The sequence below is a fragment of the Eucyclogobius newberryi genome, unplaced genomic scaffold, assembly GCF_026437365.1.
Source record: "Eucyclogobius newberryi isolate DKJ021-1_F unplaced genomic scaffold, fEucNew1.0.hap1 SCAF_17, whole genome shotgun sequence".
Lineage (NCBI taxonomy): Eukaryota > Metazoa > Chordata > Actinopteri > Gobiiformes > Gobiidae > Eucyclogobius > Eucyclogobius newberryi.
The window spans coordinates 30,235,565-30,258,387 of NW_027315801.1; the positions used below are offsets into that span (position 1 = coordinate 30,235,565).

At 40.1% G+C, this 22,823-nt stretch overlaps 4 protein-coding genes across 6 annotated transcripts in view; 2 read left to right on the forward strand and 2 right to left on the reverse strand.

The window, feature by feature from the left end:
• Positions 1–21,989, forward strand: part of cbx5 (chromobox homolog 5 (HP1 alpha homolog, Drosophila)) — a 174,812-nt gene extending 152,823 nt beyond the window's left edge. Inside the window, exons 1-5 of one of the 2 annotated variants that reach the window (XM_072449901.1) lie at positions 18,077–18,245; positions 18,621–18,773; positions 19,137–19,356; positions 19,446–19,546; positions 21,438–21,989. In XM_072449901.1, the coding sequence (XP_072306002.1) occupies positions 18,643–18,773; positions 19,137–19,356; positions 19,446–19,546; positions 21,438–21,579 (594 nt within the window). In that variant the 5' untranslated portion in view covers positions 18,077–18,245; positions 18,621–18,642 and the 3' untranslated portion in view covers positions 21,580–21,989. Of the gene's footprint in view, positions 1–18,076; positions 18,246–18,620; positions 18,774–19,136; positions 19,357–19,445; positions 19,547–21,437 lie in introns of those variants that run through there. The other variant, XM_072449902.1, reaches the window with a different exon arrangement.
• copz1 (COPI coat complex subunit zeta 1) lies at positions 4,593–7,674 on the reverse strand. Its single transcript, XM_072449900.1, has 9 exons — positions 7,571–7,674; positions 7,195–7,263; positions 7,037–7,118; positions 6,850–6,941; positions 5,952–6,007; positions 5,797–5,874; positions 5,665–5,716; positions 5,541–5,579; positions 4,593–5,068 (listed from the first exon to the last, which is right to left on the reverse strand). The coding sequence occupies exons 1-9, from the start codon at positions 7,586–7,588 to the stop codon at positions 5,021–5,023; spliced, it is 534 nt and encodes a 177-aa protein (XP_072306001.1). The 5' UTR covers positions 7,589–7,674; the 3' UTR covers positions 4,593–5,020.
• On the forward strand, positions 11,676–13,999 carry nfe2 (nuclear factor, erythroid 2). The gene is made up of 4 exons (XM_072449897.1): positions 11,676–11,708; positions 11,781–11,850; positions 11,928–12,041; positions 12,819–13,999. The coding sequence occupies exons 2-4, from the start codon at positions 11,803–11,805 to the stop codon at positions 13,995–13,997; spliced, it is 1,341 nt and encodes a 446-aa protein (XP_072305998.1). The 5' UTR covers positions 11,676–11,708; positions 11,781–11,802; the 3' UTR covers positions 13,998–13,999.
• Positions 14,026–17,597, reverse strand: LOC140363377 (heterogeneous nuclear ribonucleoprotein A1-like). Of its 2 annotated transcripts, XR_011927145.1 has the most exons (11): positions 17,464–17,597; positions 16,879–16,995; positions 16,665–16,811; positions 16,180–16,390; positions 15,923–16,102; positions 15,797–15,844; positions 15,576–15,719; positions 15,367–15,513; positions 15,232–15,304; positions 14,246–14,321; positions 14,026–14,169 (listed from the first exon to the last, which is right to left on the reverse strand). XR_011927145.1 is itself a non-coding variant. In XM_072449899.1 (10 exons), exons 1-9 carry the CDS (start codon positions 17,476–17,478, stop codon positions 15,237–15,239), a joined length of 1,077 nt encoding a protein of 358 aa, XP_072306000.1. In that variant the 5' UTR covers positions 17,479–17,597; the 3' UTR covers positions 14,832–15,106; positions 15,232–15,236. The 2 variants fall into 2 exon arrangements, 1 of the variants encoding a protein (XP_072306000.1); XM_072449899.1 differs by lacking the exons at positions 14,026–14,169; positions 14,246–14,321 and adding an exon at positions 14,832–15,106.
• Positions 21,990–22,823: the final 834 nt, after the last annotated feature.

Below are 22,823 nucleotides of genomic sequence, written 5' to 3' on the forward strand. Positions count from 1 at the left end.
CACAATGGCAGTGAGGTGTAAAGCACTGGCTGACGTTCTGTCGCAAAGATTACCCTTAAATGAATGGTTTATGACTGAACTTTTCTACTGAAGATAGTTTAGAGCTGCTGTTCAAAATGATGCTCTCCCTGCACCACCCTCTATTTATCCATCATTTGAGTTCTGAAGGACAGTGTAAAACTTGTGTTCTCTCTTTTCTGTTGCATGCCGTTAGAGGACACACTGTATGACCTCCAGATATCAAGTTCACCCGAAGGTCTGAGATGATGTAATCTCCCTTGACAAGACAAGCCCAGATCTTACCCCTGCAGTGACTTTTTTTCTGACAAATATCCACCAGAGCAGATGATCTTCCGTGTGGTGTGAGCGTGTTATATCAGAAGAATGAGCAGAATGAATGAACTCAGGGTTGAGAGACAGGGCAGGGGCAGATGTGCAATTTACCCTTAAGAGATTTCCATGGGTCAAGGCTGTTGCAGGGTCACTCTTCTTCATCTTGTCAGAATGGACTGATGAAGAGACAGGCCTCAGAAGATGATGGATCACAAACGTGGGCTCTGGATAGAACGCTGTGCCAGATGTGACAAAGTGGCATTGCTATTTGTTAACAGTCACTATGTAGTGACTAACAAAGCATTAAGTGTCTACGCTAGTATTGTCAAGAGGAAGAGAGGAAAATAATACCCTACTGTATTTACAGAAGGACACTGTGCAGTTTTAATGTTTCTGGATGTATTAATCCAAATGATCTAAAGGTTAAAATGTAAATGCACTTGAGCAAACAAAATCAAACACCTTTCACCGGAAAAGTATCAACTCTTGCATTTTTTATGTTTTTTTTAACACAAAATACAACTCTTTTTCACCCCTGCCAAAAAAATGAGCAATTGCACAGTAGATGTATGATAATTTCACAAAAGCTCAAGTTGTCTCTCCCCCTCCACCACGCTTTTCCCTCCAAAGATAGTCTCTTCTCCTCTCATGACGTCGAGCCATTATACTCCAGAGCCACCTCCCTCCCTCCAGGGATAAGATTTTACGATTGCAACCTGACACCGTTTCTGTGTCCTATAAGCGACAGAGCTGTAACTCACTTCAAAGGCAAGAGGCATCAAATCACGGTGCGGCTGTAAATTTGCCTGTCACTGCTCTGGCCAATCAGGAGGTGGCCTTAAATCTGAGCTGTCAGCCTGGCGGCCAATGCAAAGACGGCGGCAATAAATCTGTCAAGGTGGCTTCTGTTAACGGTGTTGTGGTGCTGGTTGGGGAATCCACGAGGGAGGGGAGAAAGTGAGGAAGGGGAGAGAAGAGAGGGGAGGGGGTGGGAGCTAAAGGTTCAAGAGGTATGCCATGCCAAACAATATGCTTCTCTCTCCATGCAAAAATGTGCCTCTGTGCAGTGTGCAGCGGTGTACACTGCGTTTGGAGGTGTCAAAACAAGAGCAAACATGGTGTGAAATGTGTAGAAAGCAGCTGTGTGTTCCCCTCTGACAGATGTGGTGGAGAGAGCAAACTATCAGCAAAGAAACACTCATAAAGCTTTATGGGCAACAGTGCTGTGTCTGAGGCTCGACTGCCTACAGTGAAAGATGACTCATGGGTGCCGTTAATGTTCTTTTGCATCATCACAAAACCTAAACTTAGTGCTGACCCTTTGATCACAGTCATAACACAGTGGCCTATGCTTTCATCATGGCACAACAGCAGCAGAGGAGCGGGCGCCCGGCAGCACACACGGCCCTCGGGATCACCATCGGAGCCAAAGGGGAGGAATAGGCCTAACTCTTACTCAAAACAGATGTGTTTGAAGTGTTTATCAACACATGCAGCTTCCCCCCAATTAACAATGTCCTTGGCATTACACTTTCATTATCCCATTAAAGCTGTGGATTTTCAGCTAATAAATTTAAAAGCAATCGTAACTGGTTCTTTGAAGGCAGTGCAAATCTAGCCCTTTCCCATGACAAAGCCACCATTTTTTCATCAACTTGTAGTGGCAGCCAATAAACCAGCCACATCTGTGGTGACATTTTTATATTAAATCAACAAAAAATAAACATTAGCATCAAAATTTACAATCATCTTATAACATTACTATGACGACTTTTTGCCACAGAAGCTGCTGTGAGTTATGTGCTCCTCTGGCAGGACGAGAGTGGTACAGCAGTTGTTTTTGGCTTTGACTTCTCCTGGAGTGGCCATGATTCTCTATTCTATGGGAATCCATAAACAGACCCAGAGAGGGCAACTGGGGCTATAAAGCATGTCAACCTGCATGATGCTGCTGCAGCTAAGAGAGCAGGACCGGGCCCATACCAACCATTCCTGCACAGAGAAACACATGCTCGGAGCGGTCTCTGCATTCCCTTTTAACATAGCACTATGACTCCAGAGGAACAATTAAAACACTGACACAGACAATAAGCATCTCAGAAGGGCACAACAAAGACCAATAATGACTTTCTAATGAGCTCATATTTCCAGCACTTTCTTGTTTGAGTGACCCATTGAATGTAACTGTGAAAGCTGCAGTAAAAATACATTGTTCATTCTAACAAAGCAGGTCATTAAATATCACGAGGGTCTTGGCCTTTGTCCTGTTCTGAGTAACGGCACGCTCTTAATATGTTTACTGTATTGGGCTGTAGCCGCTGTCATGGTTTTCCCCACTGTGGTTCCTCTTAAGAGCGTGCCATTGGAAGCGTGATCAAACCCATTGACTATGACATAAAGACTCCGTGAGCTTACGCATGATGATAATTTATAGACTCTAATTTACCCGGGCAAGTCACTAGCACACAACACGAGGTCTATGTCACTGTAGATATCGATCAATTACGAGCCACTGGCCTACAGTACATTTCTCTGACAATTTGACTGCACGCTACATCCAGTATGTCAAGGAATAGTAGCTCAAACTGTTCTTCCTTTATAATGAATATAAATGAGCTGGCAGGGTTTATGTATTTGTTTTTGATGATTGTAATTAGAGGATTGAAAGCACAATATTCTAAACGGTACGGCAGATCAAATAAGGTCCCTAAAACTAGAACTCCACTTACATTAAAAGGGATGTTATCGTCTTATCTTCTGTATATTGGACCGTGATACTTATTCATCTTTCATTCATGCGATCTAAAGCCCATAAAGAAAACACTGAGTCTGAATCAGGCTGGACAAACGCCAGCACCAAAGGCCCATAGGTCACAGCCAATAACAGTTTCATTGAGTCACTCCTCTTTGTTATGTGGCAATATCCCGGCACATTCAACCACACATAAACACACACACACACACGAGCGGCAGACTCTGACCCACGCTCAGCTCTAGAAACCATAAAATGTCCCAATTCATCTTATTAGTGTTGTATTTAGTTACACGCTTGCTTCTTTCCCTGACAATTATGGTTATTTTTGTATAATTAATAAGTCACCTTTGAATTACCACCCCTGTATTTACAATGTCTCCTGGTGTAAAAGATGCTGGCACAATTGTGTGTGCTATTGTGTTGTTCGCCTGTGCAATACTATGTTAAGATCCTCGCTTTCTCTTCCACATGCCAATAATGAGGCATGTGGTTAATTTAAAAGATGCATCGTGGTTTTCTCAATACATTACATACAGACATTTCCTAAATTATTGATTTGTAAAACCAAGCAGTTTACTAATGCATGTTAAATAGATGCATAGGTTCCATTTATATTAATTATCTTCAACTCAATTTGTTGTTAGATATGATTAATGTAAGTTAACAGTGCCATTTACCATTATTACCATTACCATTATTTGCCAGTAAATGAGCAATGAAAATAATGTTATAGCACCAGTATAATCACTGTGTGAATCATTCCAACTACTTAAATTGACAACCAACTTAAAAATTTATATTGCATCAGCGGCCAAATAAGAAAATAAATATGCACTTTGATCAAGTTAAGACAAATCACAAAGTTGCTTGCGTCTGTCTCGCTTGCATAAAGCATGCTTCAAGATCCTGGAAATCATTTATTTTCCAGCGAGATGCATCAGGCATCAACATGATCTAGTGCCCATTCTGTAACTAATCCGCTCTGGGGGCTATTCTTCATTTGCATTGAAATGAGTGGCTGAGGATTGCGAGTGCAGGAGGGGGTGCACACTGAAGCACACAATTCACACACTGCATACTGGCTCCAACCTTTATGAATCAAGTGAGAGTCGATAAAACGTATCTCCACATCACAGCTCAAAGCGAGCGACAGACTGCAGGCGAATAACTGACTTCTACTATTGTCTTTGTTTAGTGAGTATCGCAGTAAGTTACATACACCACTAGATGGCACCATGAACTCAGTGTTTAGGGCTGATGCGCAACAATGTGAATCAATAAAAATCTAATGGTTGGCAACAAAACCAAAAAATCTCACCAAATGTCGTGTTGCGCGAGTTTGATATTAATTAAAATGTTGTATCTATACAATCCCTCGACTAGTTGTCTGGTACTCTTCAACCCCATGTATGTTTAGAGAAGGAAAGAGCATTGTGACCAACCTGGCAACTGTAGTGTAAACTCGACCTAATGTAACCGGATACAGTGACATGATACCTGGGAGGAATAAGCATAGATTTTTATTTCTCAAAGCCACAATTATCATGGTCATAAACAATAAAAAGACAACATGATCAATGTCTTAAGTTCCCACCATTAGTGGGATAGAGCTGGCATTTTGTACAGTAGTCTGAAGACAAAAGGAAAAAGATAATTCACAAAGACACATAAGGAATGTTCTTACAAGTGTTTACAAGGTTTACTGTTGTCATTGTTCGTAATCAACATGCATATTGTCCATGAAAAGACCAGCATCCGTCACATCCTATAACATTTTCTTGTTTTAAAACACAACCCAGTGTAAAAAGGTCATAGAAGACTCAAGTGAATGTGATAAAAGCTGTGGTCCACGGAGTGTAGGAGCCAGTGGGACTTCAAATAAACCTGAATCAGTGCAGCTGACGAACCAGACGGGGCTCACCAACCATGAGACTATCGAAGGAGGGACCACTTAATCTGCTCCTTGGCCGACTGGAGAACCTGTGAAAGCAAACAAAACATCAACTTACATATACATGTCAAGTCATCTCATCTATAGTAAACGTATATAATATTGTAAACACAAGGAGAGAGACACGACCCAAGTCAAAATTACAATAGGTTTGCAACTTGTGATTATTTTAGTGATCTAGTTAGCAATTTTTTTAAACCCACTCTAAATAAAATTAAACATTTAAAAATATATATAAAATTAAAATATATAAATGAAACTTAAAATTCAGCATATGCATATATATATACCAAATGCTTGCTTATATCTATCTATCTATCTATCTATCTATATATATGCAAAATGCTAAGTCTTAATAGATCATATTTACAAGTCAAGAATATCACTTGTATCATTAATAAATTCCTGTCATAATGTGGCTGCTGAGTATAGTTTATTGACGTGAACAAGAGGCAATTTAATAAACTAATGGAGTGTATAGACTGAAGGGTGTTTTCTCACCTGGGTGACTGTCTGCTCTGTTAAAGGCACATCATCTCCCTAAAAGGAACAAACATCTCAATTTAACTTGTACACAAGGTCTATTGGCTAAAGTTACAAAATGTGGGTGAGAATAAAGCATTACTCTGAGGGCCACGCGATGCACAACTTGTTGAGGATCACTCTCCAAAATCACCCTGCAGGTGGCAGCACAGAGTAATATCAATAGGGTTTAGAGATATTGATACAGTTTAATCCACACACTTTATGCACTTACCCTCCATCAACGATCTCATCTACAGCAAGAAAAAGACCCTCCATGTTTTCAAGCAAAGCCCTTCTTTCAACATTTTTCCTGCAAAATGAAGTAATGGGTTTAGAAGAATGACACACATAAAACTGCTCAATGAGCACATAAATACAGGCGCATACCTCAGCATCTGGCTGAGTGAGTCAAACAGACAGTTGAGAACGGCCATAAGCATGAGCTGTGGTAAAGAAATTAAGTCAACAATGAGTTTACATCAAACACACACAAAATAGCGAGATGGTCTAAAAAATGTGTTGTTTATTTTTGGAGCGTAGATTAAATTAATATATCAGATATTGTGGATTATAAAATACTTGAAATTACCATACTGAGAGAATATGTATAAATCACAATTTATTAGGGCTGTAATTTATTTTTTAGTCATGGCCTATGGTGTCTTAATCAACAATTCTTTGCGAACTGAGAGTGACTGTAAAGTAATATTCCTCTTGTACTTTTCTGTGGAGATTAGGGGTGGGCGATATTGCAAAAAAAATATGATCCATCCATCCATCACGGTTTTCTTGGAGCCAGATCATGATATTGCTTTAATCACGTACGTAATCATGTACATTTTATATTTTCAATTGCAAAATAAAATAAAATTTGCACAGGATTCTAATAATTTTGCAAGCGTTTGTCATTTGTTTCAACATGTGCCCTTTTTGTCACTTCGTTGATGCACGGAGCATGTCTGTAGCCAAGAATACCCTTCATGGACTTCACCCCTACAATTTACAGTGAAAGTCATAATTCATCTTTGGTATTTGCATCAGTTTCCTGTACATTAAAATAAAAATGAAGCGAAGTAATGAGCCAATGAAATCTTGAGTTGAATGAGACTTTTACAAATTATATATATATATAAATAAATAAATTAAAGGTTTTACCATGATGGAAAGCTAAAGAGAAAAGCGCAGCAGCGAATTCTAGTTTTTTCAACAACCATATTTTTAGATAATGCTAGTTAGTATCATGGTATGCAAATTGAATACAGCATGAGTAAAACATGTTTTATACCTCATTTTCATGTGAACTTCCAATCACATAGAAGAAGAGATCAATGTTACTCTTGTAAACTACCGTCAGTCCCTCCAGCAGAGCAATTTCACCTGTTGGGCAGCAAACAACAACCAATACATTACATTTGGTCAATTCCCTGCACATCTTCTGTCATCATACACAAAATCATCTTCATTGTGCTTACTGTCAGTCCGGTGAGTTTTGTTAAATATGTTCTTCTCAAAGGCTTTCTGCTCCTTGACTGTTGGGTAAGTGTCATCATAATACTGCAAGTAAATGAGAAGGCAATTATTATATTTATCAAAATGTGAAAACATTTAAAGGGGGTTAAACTGAATGTACCTTGGCATAGAGTCTGTCTCCGTCGTTGTCCAGAATGAGAACAGCTTTGACAGTGTATAAGGATGGTTCCTGTAGAAATGAAAAGCTCACACTGAGATTTTCTACAGATTTTCGTATTAATCATAAAATCATATCCCGGCAAACAAAGGTAGTGAAAAGCAAACAATTAAAGTAATAGAAAGTGGCACATCGGGCAATGCTCTCACTACAGTCATAAGAAACTTCCACATCATCCACACTGAAGAGGTTACGGCTAGCTATTAGCACTGCTTTCCATTTCTAATTTATTCTATTTATTTTGACAGTGGTTGGTTACTGTATTTAGCAGTATGACAACAACAATGCAAAACAATCAAAATCTACAAATTGACTTTACCAGTATGGGAGAATCCATTTTTCTTCGTGTTAGCGGTCCACAGTTAGCATTCAAGCTAACACTACGTCACGCGCATGGGTCACACGTAGACGTTAAAGAGGCTCGTTCCCATTGGCTCGTCACATGAGCGTCATGTTTGTGTACGGAGAGCAGGAAGGCGAAGACAAACGAGCGGTACTGCCATTAAATGTATTTGTTTATTCAAAAAACATACAAATAAATATACTTACATACATTCTTGCCATTTAAACATAATTGTAACTTTTGGTGAGATCATATACCGTAAAATCAGATGCATACAATATAAATTATACTCTATAATTAAAAACGTCGGGTACCCCAGCTCTTTAAAGCAACCGTATGTAACTTTCTGGAGGTGGCATGTCCCCTGCATGACTAAAAATAAATAAAAAAGTTAAAACCATACTTCTTCCATAAAGATAGAAACGAATCCAGACACTACTTCTTCAGTCAAGGAACAAAGGTTTTATGGAAACAACCAGGAGGCATATTTTTCTAAATGAAAACATTAAAACAAATTATTATTGTATATATACACATATAAATATGTTATGTGTATCCATTTCAAGAGCCGCTTGCATTTAACTCCAGCAGGACCTACTTCTGGGAAGCACTTGGAAATCCTGGAGGATGGGGATTTCCCTCTATCTTACCCCATACATGACATCACTGTTCTTTTTAACTTACTACTAAACCAACTGTGCTGATTATCGTTCAAATGTTTGTATAGACCCTAGTTTAAAGGTTCCAACACTCCTACACCAGTACATTTTATGTGCATTTTGTTTACATTCAGGCTTAGTCAGTTGGACATATGTTGGTTATTTTATATATATACAGATCAATGTTTTATAAGTCTATTTATCAAAACAGACCGCAAAGTCGAAAATATGTTCTAATAGTATTTGGTAATAGGCTGTGTTGTGTCTGCTCTTTTGCTTACTACTCATACACATAAGGCCGAGCACAGCAGTTAGTCGTTCCCTTCCTTAAAGCCAAGTACGGTAACAATTTTATCAGCATAAAGCAGAGCTTCCGCCGACCAACATCCTCCTTTACACTTGATTAAAACGTAGCAACTAGCAATGACAAGAGTGTAAAAATTATGTCATATGGGCTTATCAACATTTTATGGGGACACTGGCCTATTAACTTAATAACTGTTGTTGCTTTTTGTTTTACAAAGCTCATTATTAATCAAGACTAGGCTATAATAGCAATCACTTACATTGAAGACAATTTTAAAGATTACAAAACGTTGGTGGACCCCCTCAAGCAACACTTACTTTTATTTAGGTTTATTGAGTAATGCATGACAATGCAGCTGCATGTAAGGTTCCTTAAAGTTTGCATGTATGTATGTACTTACTTACATATTTCATGTGGATATATATACACAAACAGCTCAAACATTACAGGAAGAGTAATTCAAATTGAACTTTGAATTAAAATTGTCTATTTCTTTTTAGCATTTCAACAACAGTTGGATGACACAAAACACAGTGAAAACAAGGCCTACACTATTTTTCCCCAATTTGATTTACTTTCCCAGAATCAGACACTAAAAACGTTCCCAGTTTCATACCACAAACCACAACACTTTTTTCCCCCTCTCATGTTTGAAACAACTTCCTATAAAACACAACTTACATTGAAATCCTTCCCATGTAACAAATGATATGGAAACCCCAAGAAACAAAAATAGAAAAAAACAAAACAAAAACATATTTACAATGTAAAACATTGGATATTAACAACCCTGTGGGTCAGCTAATCTGTTTTATGAAGAAGTGCACAAAAGGAAAATGTGACAAGCAGAGGTTCAGACGTGGCGGGAAGGTTTCAGCGTTTAATTGAAGCAAACAAACTTGCTGTAGGTGTGGGCGTTGACCTGGGAAGTGTGTCCAGCTGAAAGCCACAGCGGTCTCTGTAATAACAGGCCTCTCCACGGCGTGTACAAGCAGTGGTTGAGTCAGGGGCTGGGTGCTAGGAACATGGCTTGGGAAGTCCCTGTTTTGATTCCTGGTAGACATTCACCTTTCTTGGCTTTGTCAGCCACCTACGTCTCCATCAGAGAACAATGATGTAGAAAACAAAGGGATTGTAATAAATTATAGAGGTGGGCAAGACAAAGGGACACTGTTACTTATGGTTTGGACTTTTATGTCTACATTTCTGTCCAAAAAACAAAATCATGTTTGTATGTTTTTGATTGTATCTAAAAATAGAACTGGACAACACGTCTAGGTCTATTACAGTGTTTTGTGCACTAGCCTACCTACTGTATTCATGACCCTACTTTAGCCTCAGCCTTGCTGTCAAAAACATTACGCTACGTCAGCGCATTTTGGCAATAATATACAACGGTAGGCAGCAGAAGATAATTTGACCCATTATCTGTAAGGGGAATTTATGATTAAAAAATGACAATTTCTTAATTTGGACTTCTGTTTTTTTCTGCTCATAATGCTCTGCTCCAATTCAATAAAGTAATATTCATGTTGGCTTTAATTAGCTTGAGGAATTTTTCTTTAATCTCTGGACCTATAAATCTGCAGTATCAGTGGTGGAAGCAAACCTGCCTCACATGGAGCCTTTTGAGTTTTGCTGCAGACTGTGTCTCAGATCAGGGCAAAGGGGGAATTTTTCAGTAGGGATTTTTATGGTCACAGGCTATGTAAGACACGCTTCCCTCCATTCTCCCCCAGATCCTTGCTCTCCCCAGTGGTTGCTCTGCCAGGTAGACGAACAATGTAGTCTTTCTTACCTGTGGCTGGGTGTACATTCCATCTGTACTAAACTCAGTCTCAATCTGACTTCCACTCCTGCATCAGCGGCTATATCTGCAGGTGCAATTTCACATACTTTTACTATGGAATATGAAAAAGGCAATGTTTTGCCTTTTAAATTATACAATTGTGATTAAAATTATCTAGTTAGTGAACATCCTATAGGCGGATTGCCTTAGATTTCTAGTGCCAGACTGTTGGGAATTGTTGGGTTTGTGGTTTGTCAAGTGGGCAAAAGGGGAAATTTGGAGGTTGGGGTTTGCTAGCATACTATTAAGGATACATGAGTGCAAAAAACTGTGGTGTGGGTGCCTTTCAGGAAGGTTGTCTGCATTGGGCCATCCCATTTATGCCGGTGCCTCAAGTGAAGTGCAGCCACAGACAGACAGAGGGGACAAGAGTGAGTAAGACGGAGGCCTCGAGACTTTTTACCAAACTGAACACAAAAACAAAACATTCATTTTTATTTTTCAGGAGATTTTTCTTGTCACCAGAATTATGTTTGATAATGGTCACATTTTGGAATGGATCAAATGTAGCTGCTGAGGTAAGTGAACTTGTTCATGCTTTTCATAAATTATGATTAATTATGACTCACCACACTTCAAGTCATCATTAGTTATTTTGCAAAATATAAAATAACAATACATTTATATTTAATTTGAAGATTGTACTATGCTTGCAAGCTTGTACTACTTGTACACAATTGTTGTATGCAGACAACGGTACTGTTAACAATAAAACAGTACTGTTTTGAAATTGCATTACATAATATAAGCTTAAAAGGGGAACAGATATCATAAGATTGTCCTTATGTTTAACTGACACTGATTATGTATTTTATATTTATGAAATTAATACAAAATAATACAACAATAAGTCAATGAATGCTCAGCTTCAGTTAAGGTTGGCAACTGATGCTTATGCGTTGAAGTTTGATATGCCGTTGCAAACTGGTAATGTGGTTTCCCAAACAATCTGATGTATATATACCATGCAAACCTGAACTGAATAATTTGCATGTGTTCCATAAGCTCACATTGATATTGTTTGTCATTATTCAGAAAAAAATAAACAGGATTACTTTTGCTACAGTGATAGTATTGTATATTACATTGTAAATGGGTATTGGGTCAACTGTCCTACATAAGACATGTTTTTTGCAATGATCCACCCCAAGTCTCACAAGAAAAAACTCTGTGTTCCCGCAGATTGTCTTATCACGGGATGTCATAGCTTCTGTCAGGACAGCTGATGGGAGGAGTCACTTCAACTGCACAGAAGACCTCATGTGTAGCCCCCACTCCAACCTATAGAGGCAATTAAGTGTACAGAGATCCAACATCACCGTGAACACCGTTTTACAAATAAAATAGACCGCCAAAAAAAATCTAATTAAGGCTTATACCAATTTCTTTCTGGATGTGTTCTTCAGCCAGTTATGTCCTCCCTCTGAGGAGAAGCTTTGAGGTATGTCTACATGCTCACTCTTTATGTATACACACCACAAGTGTCCACAATCAAGTAATACAATTATTTTGGAAAAGGTATCAGCAGCACCTGGACGGCTCTGCGGATTGGTACCAAAGCCTCATGGAGCTTTGCAGGAGAGTGAGATGGATGCAGCCTGGAAGGAGCTGATGGCCATTACAGAACTACAGGTAAAGGCCTCAAATCTGACACATTCATCCTCTCAGATTTACTGCTCGCTATAGTCCCACATCCGTTTGTTTTTAGACAGTTCAATTTATGAAAAAAATGGGACAGATTGTGGTTTTAAATGAGTTGTGATTAGTATAACAAAGACACATGTGTAAGAAGTGATGATGAATAGAGGGACTGAGAGAAAGGTACTGCATGCCCCCTGCATGGCACAATAGCCATCTGTTTCCCGGAGAAACTTGATCACACTTCTGAGGGCCCTTCATATGCTGCAGGGTGGCAGGGAGAAGTGCCGGGCAAATGGTCCTCTGCAAACAGGCACAATTATACTTGTGTCTCAATTAGCCTTGAAATTATTCTCAGGGGTAGAAAGTAACAAAGTACAAAAGTAAAATACATTTTAAGTATATGTAATTTAAGTACATTTAACAGTTGACGCTTCTTACTTTTACTTCACTACAACATATATATGTGCTTTCTACTCCACTACATTTTTGAAAAGTATAAAATGCTCTATATGGTTTGAAAGAGTTATTGACCACATTTAACATGAAATCTCTACAGATTGAGTCCAAAAAAATACTTTAAGATTCACTATTTAATTGTAAAGATTTTCTGTGAAATTAACCTTTTACCCCAATAGTAACATTTTAAATATGCACTTCAAGTATCGCATTAAAAAAAATCTTTTTGCTTCCGTATCAGTAATTTAAAGTGCAGTATTTGTACCACTATTTTTGGTGTATTTTATGTTAATCTATTCCATTTCATTTTAGGAGTTTGAAACACCTGGTGAAAGTTCCTTTGAAACATCACATTACCAGACCATGGCACCCACAGAGCCCTATGGTATGACTGCAGAGCCTCCTCCTGGATCCTGTGAGATCAGCACCAATAATTATGATGGCTGCTACTCTGAAGAGCAAGTGAATCACCTGCATAGCACCCAGTCACAGTACAAACACCCGGAGTTGCACACGACTCAAAAAGCAACATCATCAGAATCTCCTCAGTCTCTCATGGCTTTGAGAGACCCGGGTGCCACATCAGGAGAGTGTTGTGGCCAGTGGGGGGACAGCACCCAGGGCCCTTACAGACACATGCTATGGACACAAGGACAGACTTCACACTCATGTCTGGCCAATGATTTGGAGTCTGACTCAGGCCTCTCTTTAGATTCCAGTCCTCCTCTGACCTCTCCAGATGTGGGCAGTGGGGCAGCCGGACATCACACTGTATATATGAAAGACGGTCATAATGAACGACGAAGAGTTGGCTTGTTTTACTCACCGGGCTATCAGGACAATACAGATTCATATTCCCACTCTGAGCAATATTTCTCTACTCAGACGTTATCTTACCCACCCAGTGTTCCAATTCCCGGATGTGCCAAGCCACATGGACAGGAGCACGACCCAACTGACATTTATGGTGATTATGGAGTGTCCAGTAGAGGGAGCTCACAGCAAGCAGCGTACAAGCCGAGGGGCAGCTTCGCGCATGCGCCCATGAGCAGAGATGAGCGACGGGCGTTAGCCTTAAAAATCCCTTTTCCCATGGATAAAATAATTAATCTACCCGTGGATGATTTCAACGAGCTATTGTCCCAGTTTACTCTCACAGAAACTCAACTAGCATTAGTCAGGGATATTCGGAGGAGGGGTAAAAACAAAGTTGCAGCTCAAAACTGCAGAAAACGGAAACTAGAAAGTATTATTCATTTGGAACAAGAACTCAACCAGCTTCAGGCTCAGAGACAACATCTAGCTCAAGAAAGACTTGAGTTTCAACAAAGTCTTGCCTTCATCAAATGTCGCCTGTCTGAACTCTACACAGAGATTTTTGCATTCTTGAGAGACGAAGATGGACAACCATATTCTATGAATGAGTATTCCCTACAGCAAACGCCTGAAGGCAACGTTTACCTAGTACCACTCAGTGAAATGCAGAAGTGAGCAATGTGCTGCTATTGCAATTAGTAGTTTGCACTTATTTGTGGATGAACACACTTCCATCTTTATTAAAAACATCTTATAAAAAAGTATAAAATCTATTTGTCTTTAAAAGCACTACATAGTAGTGATCCAGAATTAAAGTTTTCTGCCAAAGCAACAATGTTCCATGAACCTGTAAGAGTAAAAAATTAGAATGAATGACCGTCTTTGACAAGCAATGGTTAAGTATTGATTATTCTGCACCTTACCTGTGGGTTTTACTCATCTGAAGGCAAGTAATCTGTGGCCTGTCAAACAGTTATTTCCTGGTCCCATAGAAGACGCCTGAACAGCAAATACTGGTATTATTATAAGCAAAGGCAGCATGCACAATTTGAATATGCAAAATTTTAAAATCACCATTGTTACCAAGTTAACTGTACAAGTTACTTTGACAGGCTACATTCAAGAAAAGTTACACTATCATAGTTGAGAAGTCTGGTCTTACCTACAGACAGCATTAAGCCTTTTTGTAGCTGTTTGCTAGCCTCAGGCTCAAGCTCACTCTTCCCTGCTTCAATGATCCTGGTGGTGGGCCTCTACTTCTCTCCCTCAGCTGGTTTCCATGGCTAGCCTCAGACTGCATGTAAGCTAGCCTTCTCCAGATGATCACTCCAATACTGAGGGTGTGGTCTGTTGTAAGTGATGAGCTGCACTCTGCAGAGTTCCTTTGTGCACCACTTGGTCCTCAACATTGATGCATTGGCAGCTTTCACATGTAGATTATACCTCACATGGTGGGAATACATTCCCATTGATAAAAACCCTCCCTTCCCAATAAAGCTAACAACACTTAAAAAAAACTGAAAAGTTTTATTTCAACTTGTTTCGGTGCAGATACAAATAAAACCAGACTTAAGGAAAATAATCTACATAAAACCTCATCGGAATGCTTGCTTTCCAGAAACACAAATGTTTAAATGAAGACCCCTTCATGAGTTATCTAATGTACATCTTCTTGCAGCAGCTGTAACCTGCCACAACTGTTTGGCTGAGCAGATTTGAGGTAAACCTGCAGCTGCCCTGTCACTCGCTTCCCCTCCTTGCTCTGCTCTCCTAAGTACTGAGTCCTGTTGAACAATATGAACAACATTGTTAACTGAGCACTGACTTTGTATGGCCTGACATCCAGAGAATTATTGCACTTGACGAATCCCTAGACAACACTTAAGCTTTCAAGTTAATAGATGCTTACCAACTTCAAAACCGTCCAGGGCGACCATAAGCTCCTCCTCCTCCGCCACTGCCATTGTTCCCACCGCCATATCCTAGGAGGAACAAGAAGACTCTCAATATGCCGTTAACAGACAAGAGCACCCTACAAACTTACCAAAATTCCTTCCGCCTCCGCTGCCACCACCACCGCCTCCGCCGCCAAAGTTGTTCTTCATTGGGCCGAAGTTAGAGGGCTGGGGCTCATAGTGACCCATGTTGTTGTAATTGTTTCCACCCCCGCCACCTCCTCCGCCGCAGTTACCTATCAGACAAGTGGCGTTAGAGCTACACAGCCACAAGAAAGTGGTGAGTCACTCTACATACCATAGCCATTGCTGTCGTAGCCATTCCCATTTCCATTCCCATAGCCGCCACCACCACCTCCTCCGCCACCGCTTCCTTGATTGTAACCCTGGCTGTAGCCTCTGTTTCCACCATTATTGTACCCACCAGGACCCCCTCCATAACCTAAAACAAGGTACAAATGAGTTAGCTAAGATTCCACAATGTAAGAAACAGTTTACACCAATAATAGAAATACTCGCCATCATTGCAGTTGTATGGACCATCATTATATCTGCCACCTCTTCCACCTGCAAATCAATAAAAATGTCAATTTTGGTCCCAGTGCAGTCCAGCACGACACCATCTGGGGGGGGATACACGCTTACCTTGACTAAAACCCCTGTCATAGTCGTATGGCCTTCCACCGCCGCCGCCGCCACCACCGCTACTACCACTGCTGCTGCTACGGCCAGACCTCATTCCCATTCCAACATTGTGCATTTCCTGTTTCGTAAGCGCTTTCCTGACTTCACAGTTGTGAGAGTTGATGGTGTGGTATTTTTGGACTGAGAACACAGCAGCATTTGAATTATGATCTTCCAAGACACACAGCTAGTTAAGTCACACTCCCAAGTATACTTACTGACAATCCGGTCGACTGCATCATGGTCATCGAAAGTCACAAAGGCAAATCCCCTCTTCTTTCCAGTAGAACGGTCAGTCATAATATCAATAACCTCAATCTTGCCAAACTGGACAAAGTAGTCTCGCAAATGATGCTCCTCGGTATCTTCCTTGATCCCGCCAACAAAAATCTTCTTGACTGTAATATGAGCGCCTGGCCGGTTCGAGTCCTGGGAAGAAAAGAGGAAAAGTTCAGAATTGAGAGCAGACTTTTGTAGGGCTTCAAGTAGCCAGATAGTCAGCTGTACATGGCAATTTGGATAGAGGTGGAACTATAAGACAAATGTGGTACGGTGTATAAAAAAAGTAATACATATTACATAATATGTAATAACTAAACATTGAATGAATAACGACTTTACTGTTATAAATATCTAGACTCGTTTTAATCTGTACAGTCCCGATAACATTTCTTCATTTAAAAGCCTCCACACACACACACACCTCTCTGGACACAGCACGCTTGGGTTCCACCACCCTGCCATCCACCTTGTGGGGCCGGGCGGACATGGCATCATCGACCTCCTGCACTGAAGAGTAGGTCACGAAGCCGAAGCCCCTGGATCTTTTGGAGTTGGAATCCCTCATAACCTTGAACACAGCGAAAAGTCAAGCCCATGTTGTATGATTTAAAGAGAAACATTAAAAATGCACCTACCACACAGTCGGTTAGAGTGCCCCATTGTTCAAAATGAGCCCTCAGGCTTTCGTCTGTGGTCTCGAAGCTCAAGCCCCCAATGAAGAGCTTGCGGAGCTGCTCCGGCTCGCGTGGGACCTGCACAACGAACAAACACAATCACGTTCACATTCGCTCGGAGGGTCGTAATGCAGCAGGCTCACGCCTCAGCGCAATGCCGTGTAAATGCATTTAAACTGCGTCACACAAAGCGCAGTACAAGGCAGACACGGCCGCCATTACCGCCCGGTACGACCACCGCAAAGCATTGAAATAACGCGTCTGAAGCAACACGCGATCATTGAAAAATAAAAGGGCACGATGGCAATACAAAAACAGCGGTTGCAAAACGGAAACGGCTAAACGGGATTACATTTTTCTGCCGCTGCGTGAACAAAGGCTAAAAAGGGCCGGCTTCCACAAAATGGCGGATTGAGCAGCTCCGCCACTGCAGCACCAATTCACGTGAAAAGACATGTTTGCGCATCACTCGTTATTAAGATGTTGTTACTGTTACACGCAAAACAAGCGTCAACCCCTTGATCGCGTCCTAAATAGTTCACTTACGTCCTTAGAAGACATGCTTGACTCTTGGCGGCTCCTTGGACAAACGGGGAGAGGCGAGTGCGTCAGCGGAGCCCAGACCGGTGCGTTACACTAGACTAAGTATCGAGCAGCTCTTCTGTTCTTACTGACGATTGGACGCTTGCTTCCCGCTGCAGTGACACGTCATTGTTTACAGTGTTTCAATAGGCTGAAACAGACGTCAATCTCTCCTTTGGACCAATCTGCTGAAGTGGGCGGGCAGCTACGGTAGCTAGACAGAACGGGAGCCGTGGGTGTAATTTATGTAACTGTCTGGCATTAAATGTTTCAAATGACTACTTTCCTTATGCATTAAGATCTATATGCGCTATATTTTCACTTAAATGACCAAACTCTGGCACTATGCGCACTGAGCTTTATAGCGGGCTAGAAAGCGCACAGCTCTAGTGTTACTTCATATTATACAGCATGTGTTTGAGGCTCTCTCGAGAATATTTGATTAATTGCAACTATAATTACACACGTTTGGTGAAAACAGTGTATCACATAGATACATAGATTAATCATATCATCATAGATTATTTTTCCTGAATCCAAGGGGTTTTCAGTTTTAGTCAGCTGACCAAGGGGCGGGTTCATTTACTGTGCGTCTGTAACGCGCGCTTTTTTACGCACAGACTTCTTTGTGGTTTAGCTTAAAGCTAATTTAGCTCTAGGTTTGGCCCGTAGAAAACAGGTCCACAAGCAACACGCATAAACCTCTCCAACAAACCCGCAGCTCCCGTGGAAACTCGCGCTTCAAGGTAAATATCTCGGTCCGTTTTGCATTGGCTTTACATCGTTTGTAGAGATGTTTGTTGATTTCTGTAAAGAGTCTTTGCTTCGCCGAAACCCAAAGAGGGCAACAGTGTTAGCTTCTCGGCTACCTTTGCTATTCGAGCCTTTTCTTTTCTTATTGTCAGCCTGTTTAACATTTTATCACAACCCTGTTTGCAAACCACGAATCCTCGTTGTAAATCCACACATTGAGCTGATTTTTATCGCTCAACTTTTGCTATTTTCCATCGCACTTCGTTTTCAGATTGTGGTCATGCCAAACTGTGTTTTTTACACTGACTTGTTTGGCCATGTGTTCATCTTTTAACTTTGTTTTCTCTTTTTATTTTTGTGCAATGTAGTGGTCCAGGTTCCTCTCCAGACATGGGTAAAAAGACTCGTGAAGAAGAGTCTTCCTCTGACGAAGAGGAGTACGTGGTAGAGAAGGTCCTGGACAGGAGAGTGGCCAAAGGAGGTCGCGTCGAGTTCTTCCTGAAGTGGAAAGGATACTCGGAGTACGTTTCACACGTAATTTGCATTTATCTTTAATGTCTCACTTAAACTAGATATCGAGCAACCATTATCTGGACTATGGCAGGTGTTGGAGACTTTGTAAGAGCAGTAATACCATCAAACTTACCTGTTTTGTGTCACTGTTGAGGGGCTTAATTCACTGGCCTTTTGTGACATTGACTTATTCATTTGTTGTAGCTCTAATGTTACAACAAATTAATTTATTGGCTTTATTTAATTGTATGTATTTATTTACATGTTTTTTATGGGTGATTATAACTAAATAACTTCTATCATACAAATTGCATGCAGTTAGAATTGTAATCCAAGATTTATGTATTACATGTTTTATATTTTATCCTTAGTAAACACAACACCTGGGAGCCAGAAAAAAACCTTGACTGCCCAGAGCTCATCTCAGAGTTTATGAAGACTTATAAGAAAGGGAGCAGTGGAGGGTCTACACCGAGCGGAGGGGCCAGCAAAACCAGCCCAGTGGGGCGCTCCAAAGAGTCCAGTGGCTCAAAGAAGAAGGGTTCAGATGACGACGAGGAGGGCGGTAGCAAACCCAAAAAGAAAAAAGAGGTGCGCATTGTTAATTATAAAGATACTGTTGGCGTTGTGAAACTGTCATGTGTAGGTTTCATTGTGTGTTTTGTCTTGTTTCGGTGCAGGAAGATTTGTTGGTAGCGCGTGGCTTTGAAAGAGGACTTGAGCCAGAGAAGATAATCGGAGCGACCGATTCGTGTGGAGACCTAATGTTTCTTATGAAGTGGTAAGTCTGCAGGGCAATTAATTTCCATTAAACAGATTTCAGCAGATTGTTATGCTTTGAGGATAAGTACTGGAAAACATTTAAGGTTCCACTATGTATCAGTTTATTATGGCTGGTTGTTCCTGAGCAGTTTCGCTGCATCGACACTGCTCTTTCCTCGTATAGGCTTCATGTGAAAGCCACACAGGTTTATATCTCATTTATCTTTAGGACAAACTCAAAAGTGTCATAAACATCACCACTGCACAAACCTTTGCTCAACCTCACATTGACGAGGCGCACGCTCATCACTCTGAACACACTGACAGAAGTTTAAAATGTTCTCCTTGTCCAAATACTACAAAGGTTTTTATTTATGATTACTAAATCTCCAGAACAATTGATTTACACATTTTGTACTTCAGTGTAGGAACATCACACTATCGAATTTAATTGTACAATAACTGGGGAAACTTTCTTCCCATTATCATCTGTTTTTTATTAACCTTTGTGCCTCTTCTTGGCATTTTTAACTTGTTTTTTATAGTGTTCTGCACTGGAAATACAATGTTTTAGATCATATCAAAGTTAGTGCTGTAAAGAATGACCCCTGCTGCTTCTTGACCAATATTCACCAAGTTAAACAAACAAAGTAATATTGATAATGAAATTAGCGTAGAAGCTCAATGGACAATGTAACCTGCTCTTCTCCCCCTCGTGCCATTGTGCAAAACATTATGCAAATTGCAGAGGAACCGTCAAAGCAGATTTGAAAGGTAACCGGCAGTACATTTACCTGAATACATCCTTGGGTACACCCCTTTCACTGTTCCAGATGTGCCTTATTTTTTATTTTATTTTTACTTCTATTTGACTGATATTTTGGCTGCTCATTAATAATCAGGCTATCTTGGGCAAGAGTGTAAAATTAAACCAGTTTAAGAGACATCACTATATTAGAGTCAAATTAATCCACTGTCATAAGGCCACTAGTGTTAATGTATAATTAAGGAACTTGCATGTATGTTTAAAGAAGGGGCGATGAGGCAAATTTACTTTGGTGAATGACCAAAGTTTGCATTTAAGAAATTAATCAAGTAATCTACTTCTGGAAGTTCAGTCTTCTCTGCAATTGATTAAATCTGTCCATCCTCTCACTCGGGGCCTTGCAATGGGAGGAGTGGGTCTTTTTTTGTGCAGACAGAAACAGAAAAATGAATCTCCATGACTTACAAAAAGAAAAGATTATCAAAAGATATGTCGATTTAAAAAAATTACATTTATTTCAACATATCGCACAGCCCTTAAAACGAGGCATGAAGCTGAATTCATAGAAAACTGACATTTATGGAGTTATTATTGGTTCACCTCCTGCACCACAGGTTAACGGCGTACGTTGATATATTGGTGTGTTTTTCTTGTTTTTTTTTCTTAGTCTGTAACGCTTATTTACTTGGAATATGAAACCAGAAAAGTGTTTAGTTGGCCCACACAGATGTAGTTAACAGTGCTTATTGAGGGATAAATGTTTTTGTTACCAAGTGTTCTTCAAAAGCATAAAGTCACCATTATCTTGTTTTGACAAAGCTTAAAAACTTAACTACTGATTCAAGAATGCATATTGTAAAGGCCTGACCATCCAACACACTTGCAAATATGATAAGGGAAGATTGAATACAATTATACAAAATGTATCAAGTAAACGCAACACGAAGGACCAAACTCCGCTCCATTTCTACTGAGATACAATTTGATGATCCTCATTTTCTGCACACAAAGTCTAAAAATCACAAGTCCCATCTCTTGAAAATCATCTTTATTACTTGGAATGCAACTCTTTGACATGTATCTTTGTGCTTGTTTTCTTCTGCGTACCTGTTCTTTTTAATTGAGCCCATTTAACCTTTTTCAGGAAAGACTCTGAAGAGGCCGACCTTGTGCTTGCTAAGGATGCCAACCACAGATGCCCGCAGATTGTCATAGCATTCTATGAGGAGCGCCTAACCTGGCATGAAGACGGAGACAAGAAGGAGAAGGAGGCTGTGAGTGCGTGAAAAGACTCCATTACTCCAGCTCTCGAGTCTTGACATTTTCTTCATCGTTCTACAAAGACTGAACACAGTACAATTTTTGTCCATCCTTCTCGTCAGAGTGCACAGAACCTAAACTGTGTCCATTTATAAAAGGAAATATGGACACGGGCGATGAGCTGTTGGAGTGGAGTGAGAGTTTCTGTGTTTTATATTGTTTTTTTGTTGTCATATTCCATCGTGCTTTAGTACTTTTGACCGTAACTTGACACCGCCCGATAAATTCCCTTTTTTATTGTTATTCAGCAAACACTGGCCAAACATGAGTAATTTGTAGTAATGGCATTTTTTTAAGTTTGAACTTGGATGTTTTAATGTGATGTTTTAACAATTCTTTATCAACTATTCAGTAAAACTACATGCCCTCTTTTGTACATTTGTTTCTTTTTCTCTTTGAATATTTCGGAGTGTATGACCACCAGTCTTCACCTGCAGTCGTTTTTCTCTGCCCCCTTGTGGCTGGAAATGGAAAAGATTATAACCATCAGCATTCATGGAAATCATCATTCGACCTGTATTTTTAAGATAAACCACAAAAGAACAGTATTGCTTTTTTTTTAGGTGTGATATTTTACTTCATTTTGTACTTTTACTGTGCACCATGGGCATAAGGACCACCTCCATCTGTGCAGCTTGGTCACATTAAGGTAAATAGTTGGGTCTGTATGTTCCAGCACATCACTGTATTTGGCTTTTTGTTGTCCCTATAATCCCTATAACTCCTGCATATTTCCTATATTGTTTTGAGTAACGCCAGGGACAAGTGCTGTATAGAAGCATTCTTTAATAAACATTGATAATCTTTACATGTTCTACTGCGTTTAGGTCAACTACATTATTTTTGAAGAAATTCTGCCTAATAATTCAACATTTAAAGAGGAGTAAAAAGCCTCTGTGTGAGACTAACCTGTGTTACCAACAGATGGCACACTTGACCATGGTGTTCAGTAGTGTCTGCACTGAAACACTGACCCTTAATCACACACACAACAATGAATTATCTCCTCTTGAGACACTTGTTACATTGGAAACTTTTAATTCAATATCTCACATAATGGTTGACCACATCATAATTTCTCTTACTCTGCTACATTCAAAGTGAAGGAGTTTTTCAAGTACAATGCTTTTGCACACTAAATCCTCTTGCAAATTCAGTGGCCTGCTGGACGGCTGTTTGACGGTGTTTGTTTTGGACAAACCCAGGCCAT

Coding starts and splice junctions, on each gene's coding strand:
- LOC140363377 (XM_072449899.1), bottom strand. Junction 16,812..16,878: donor GCACTCTAACCGACTGTGTG/GTAGGTGCATTT, acceptor GCTGTGTTCAAG/GTTATGAGGGATTCCAACTC. Junction 16,391..16,664: donor AGCGTGCTGTGTCCAGAGAG/GTGTGTGTGTGT, acceptor TTTTCTTCCCAG/GACTCGAACCGGCCAGGCGC.
- nfe2 (XM_072449897.1), top strand. CDS start 11,803: ATGTGTTCTTCAGCCAGTTATGTCCTCCCTCTGAGGAGAAGCTTTGAG. Junction 11,851..11,927: donor CTCTGAGGAGAAGCTTTGAG/GTATGTCTACAT, acceptor ATTTTGGAAAAG/GTATCAGCAGCACCTGGACG. Junction 12,042..12,818: donor TGGCCATTACAGAACTACAG/GTAAAGGCCTCA, acceptor ATTTCATTTTAG/GAGTTTGAAACACCTGGTGA.
- copz1 (XM_072449900.1), bottom strand. Junction 7,119..7,194: donor GAGACAGACTCTATGCCAAG/GTACATTCAGTT, acceptor ATTTACTTGCAG/TATTATGATGACACTTACCC. Junction 5,717..5,796: donor GATGAGATCGTTGATGGAGG/GTAAGTGCATAA, acceptor TGCCACCTGCAG/GGTGATTTTGGAGAGTGATC.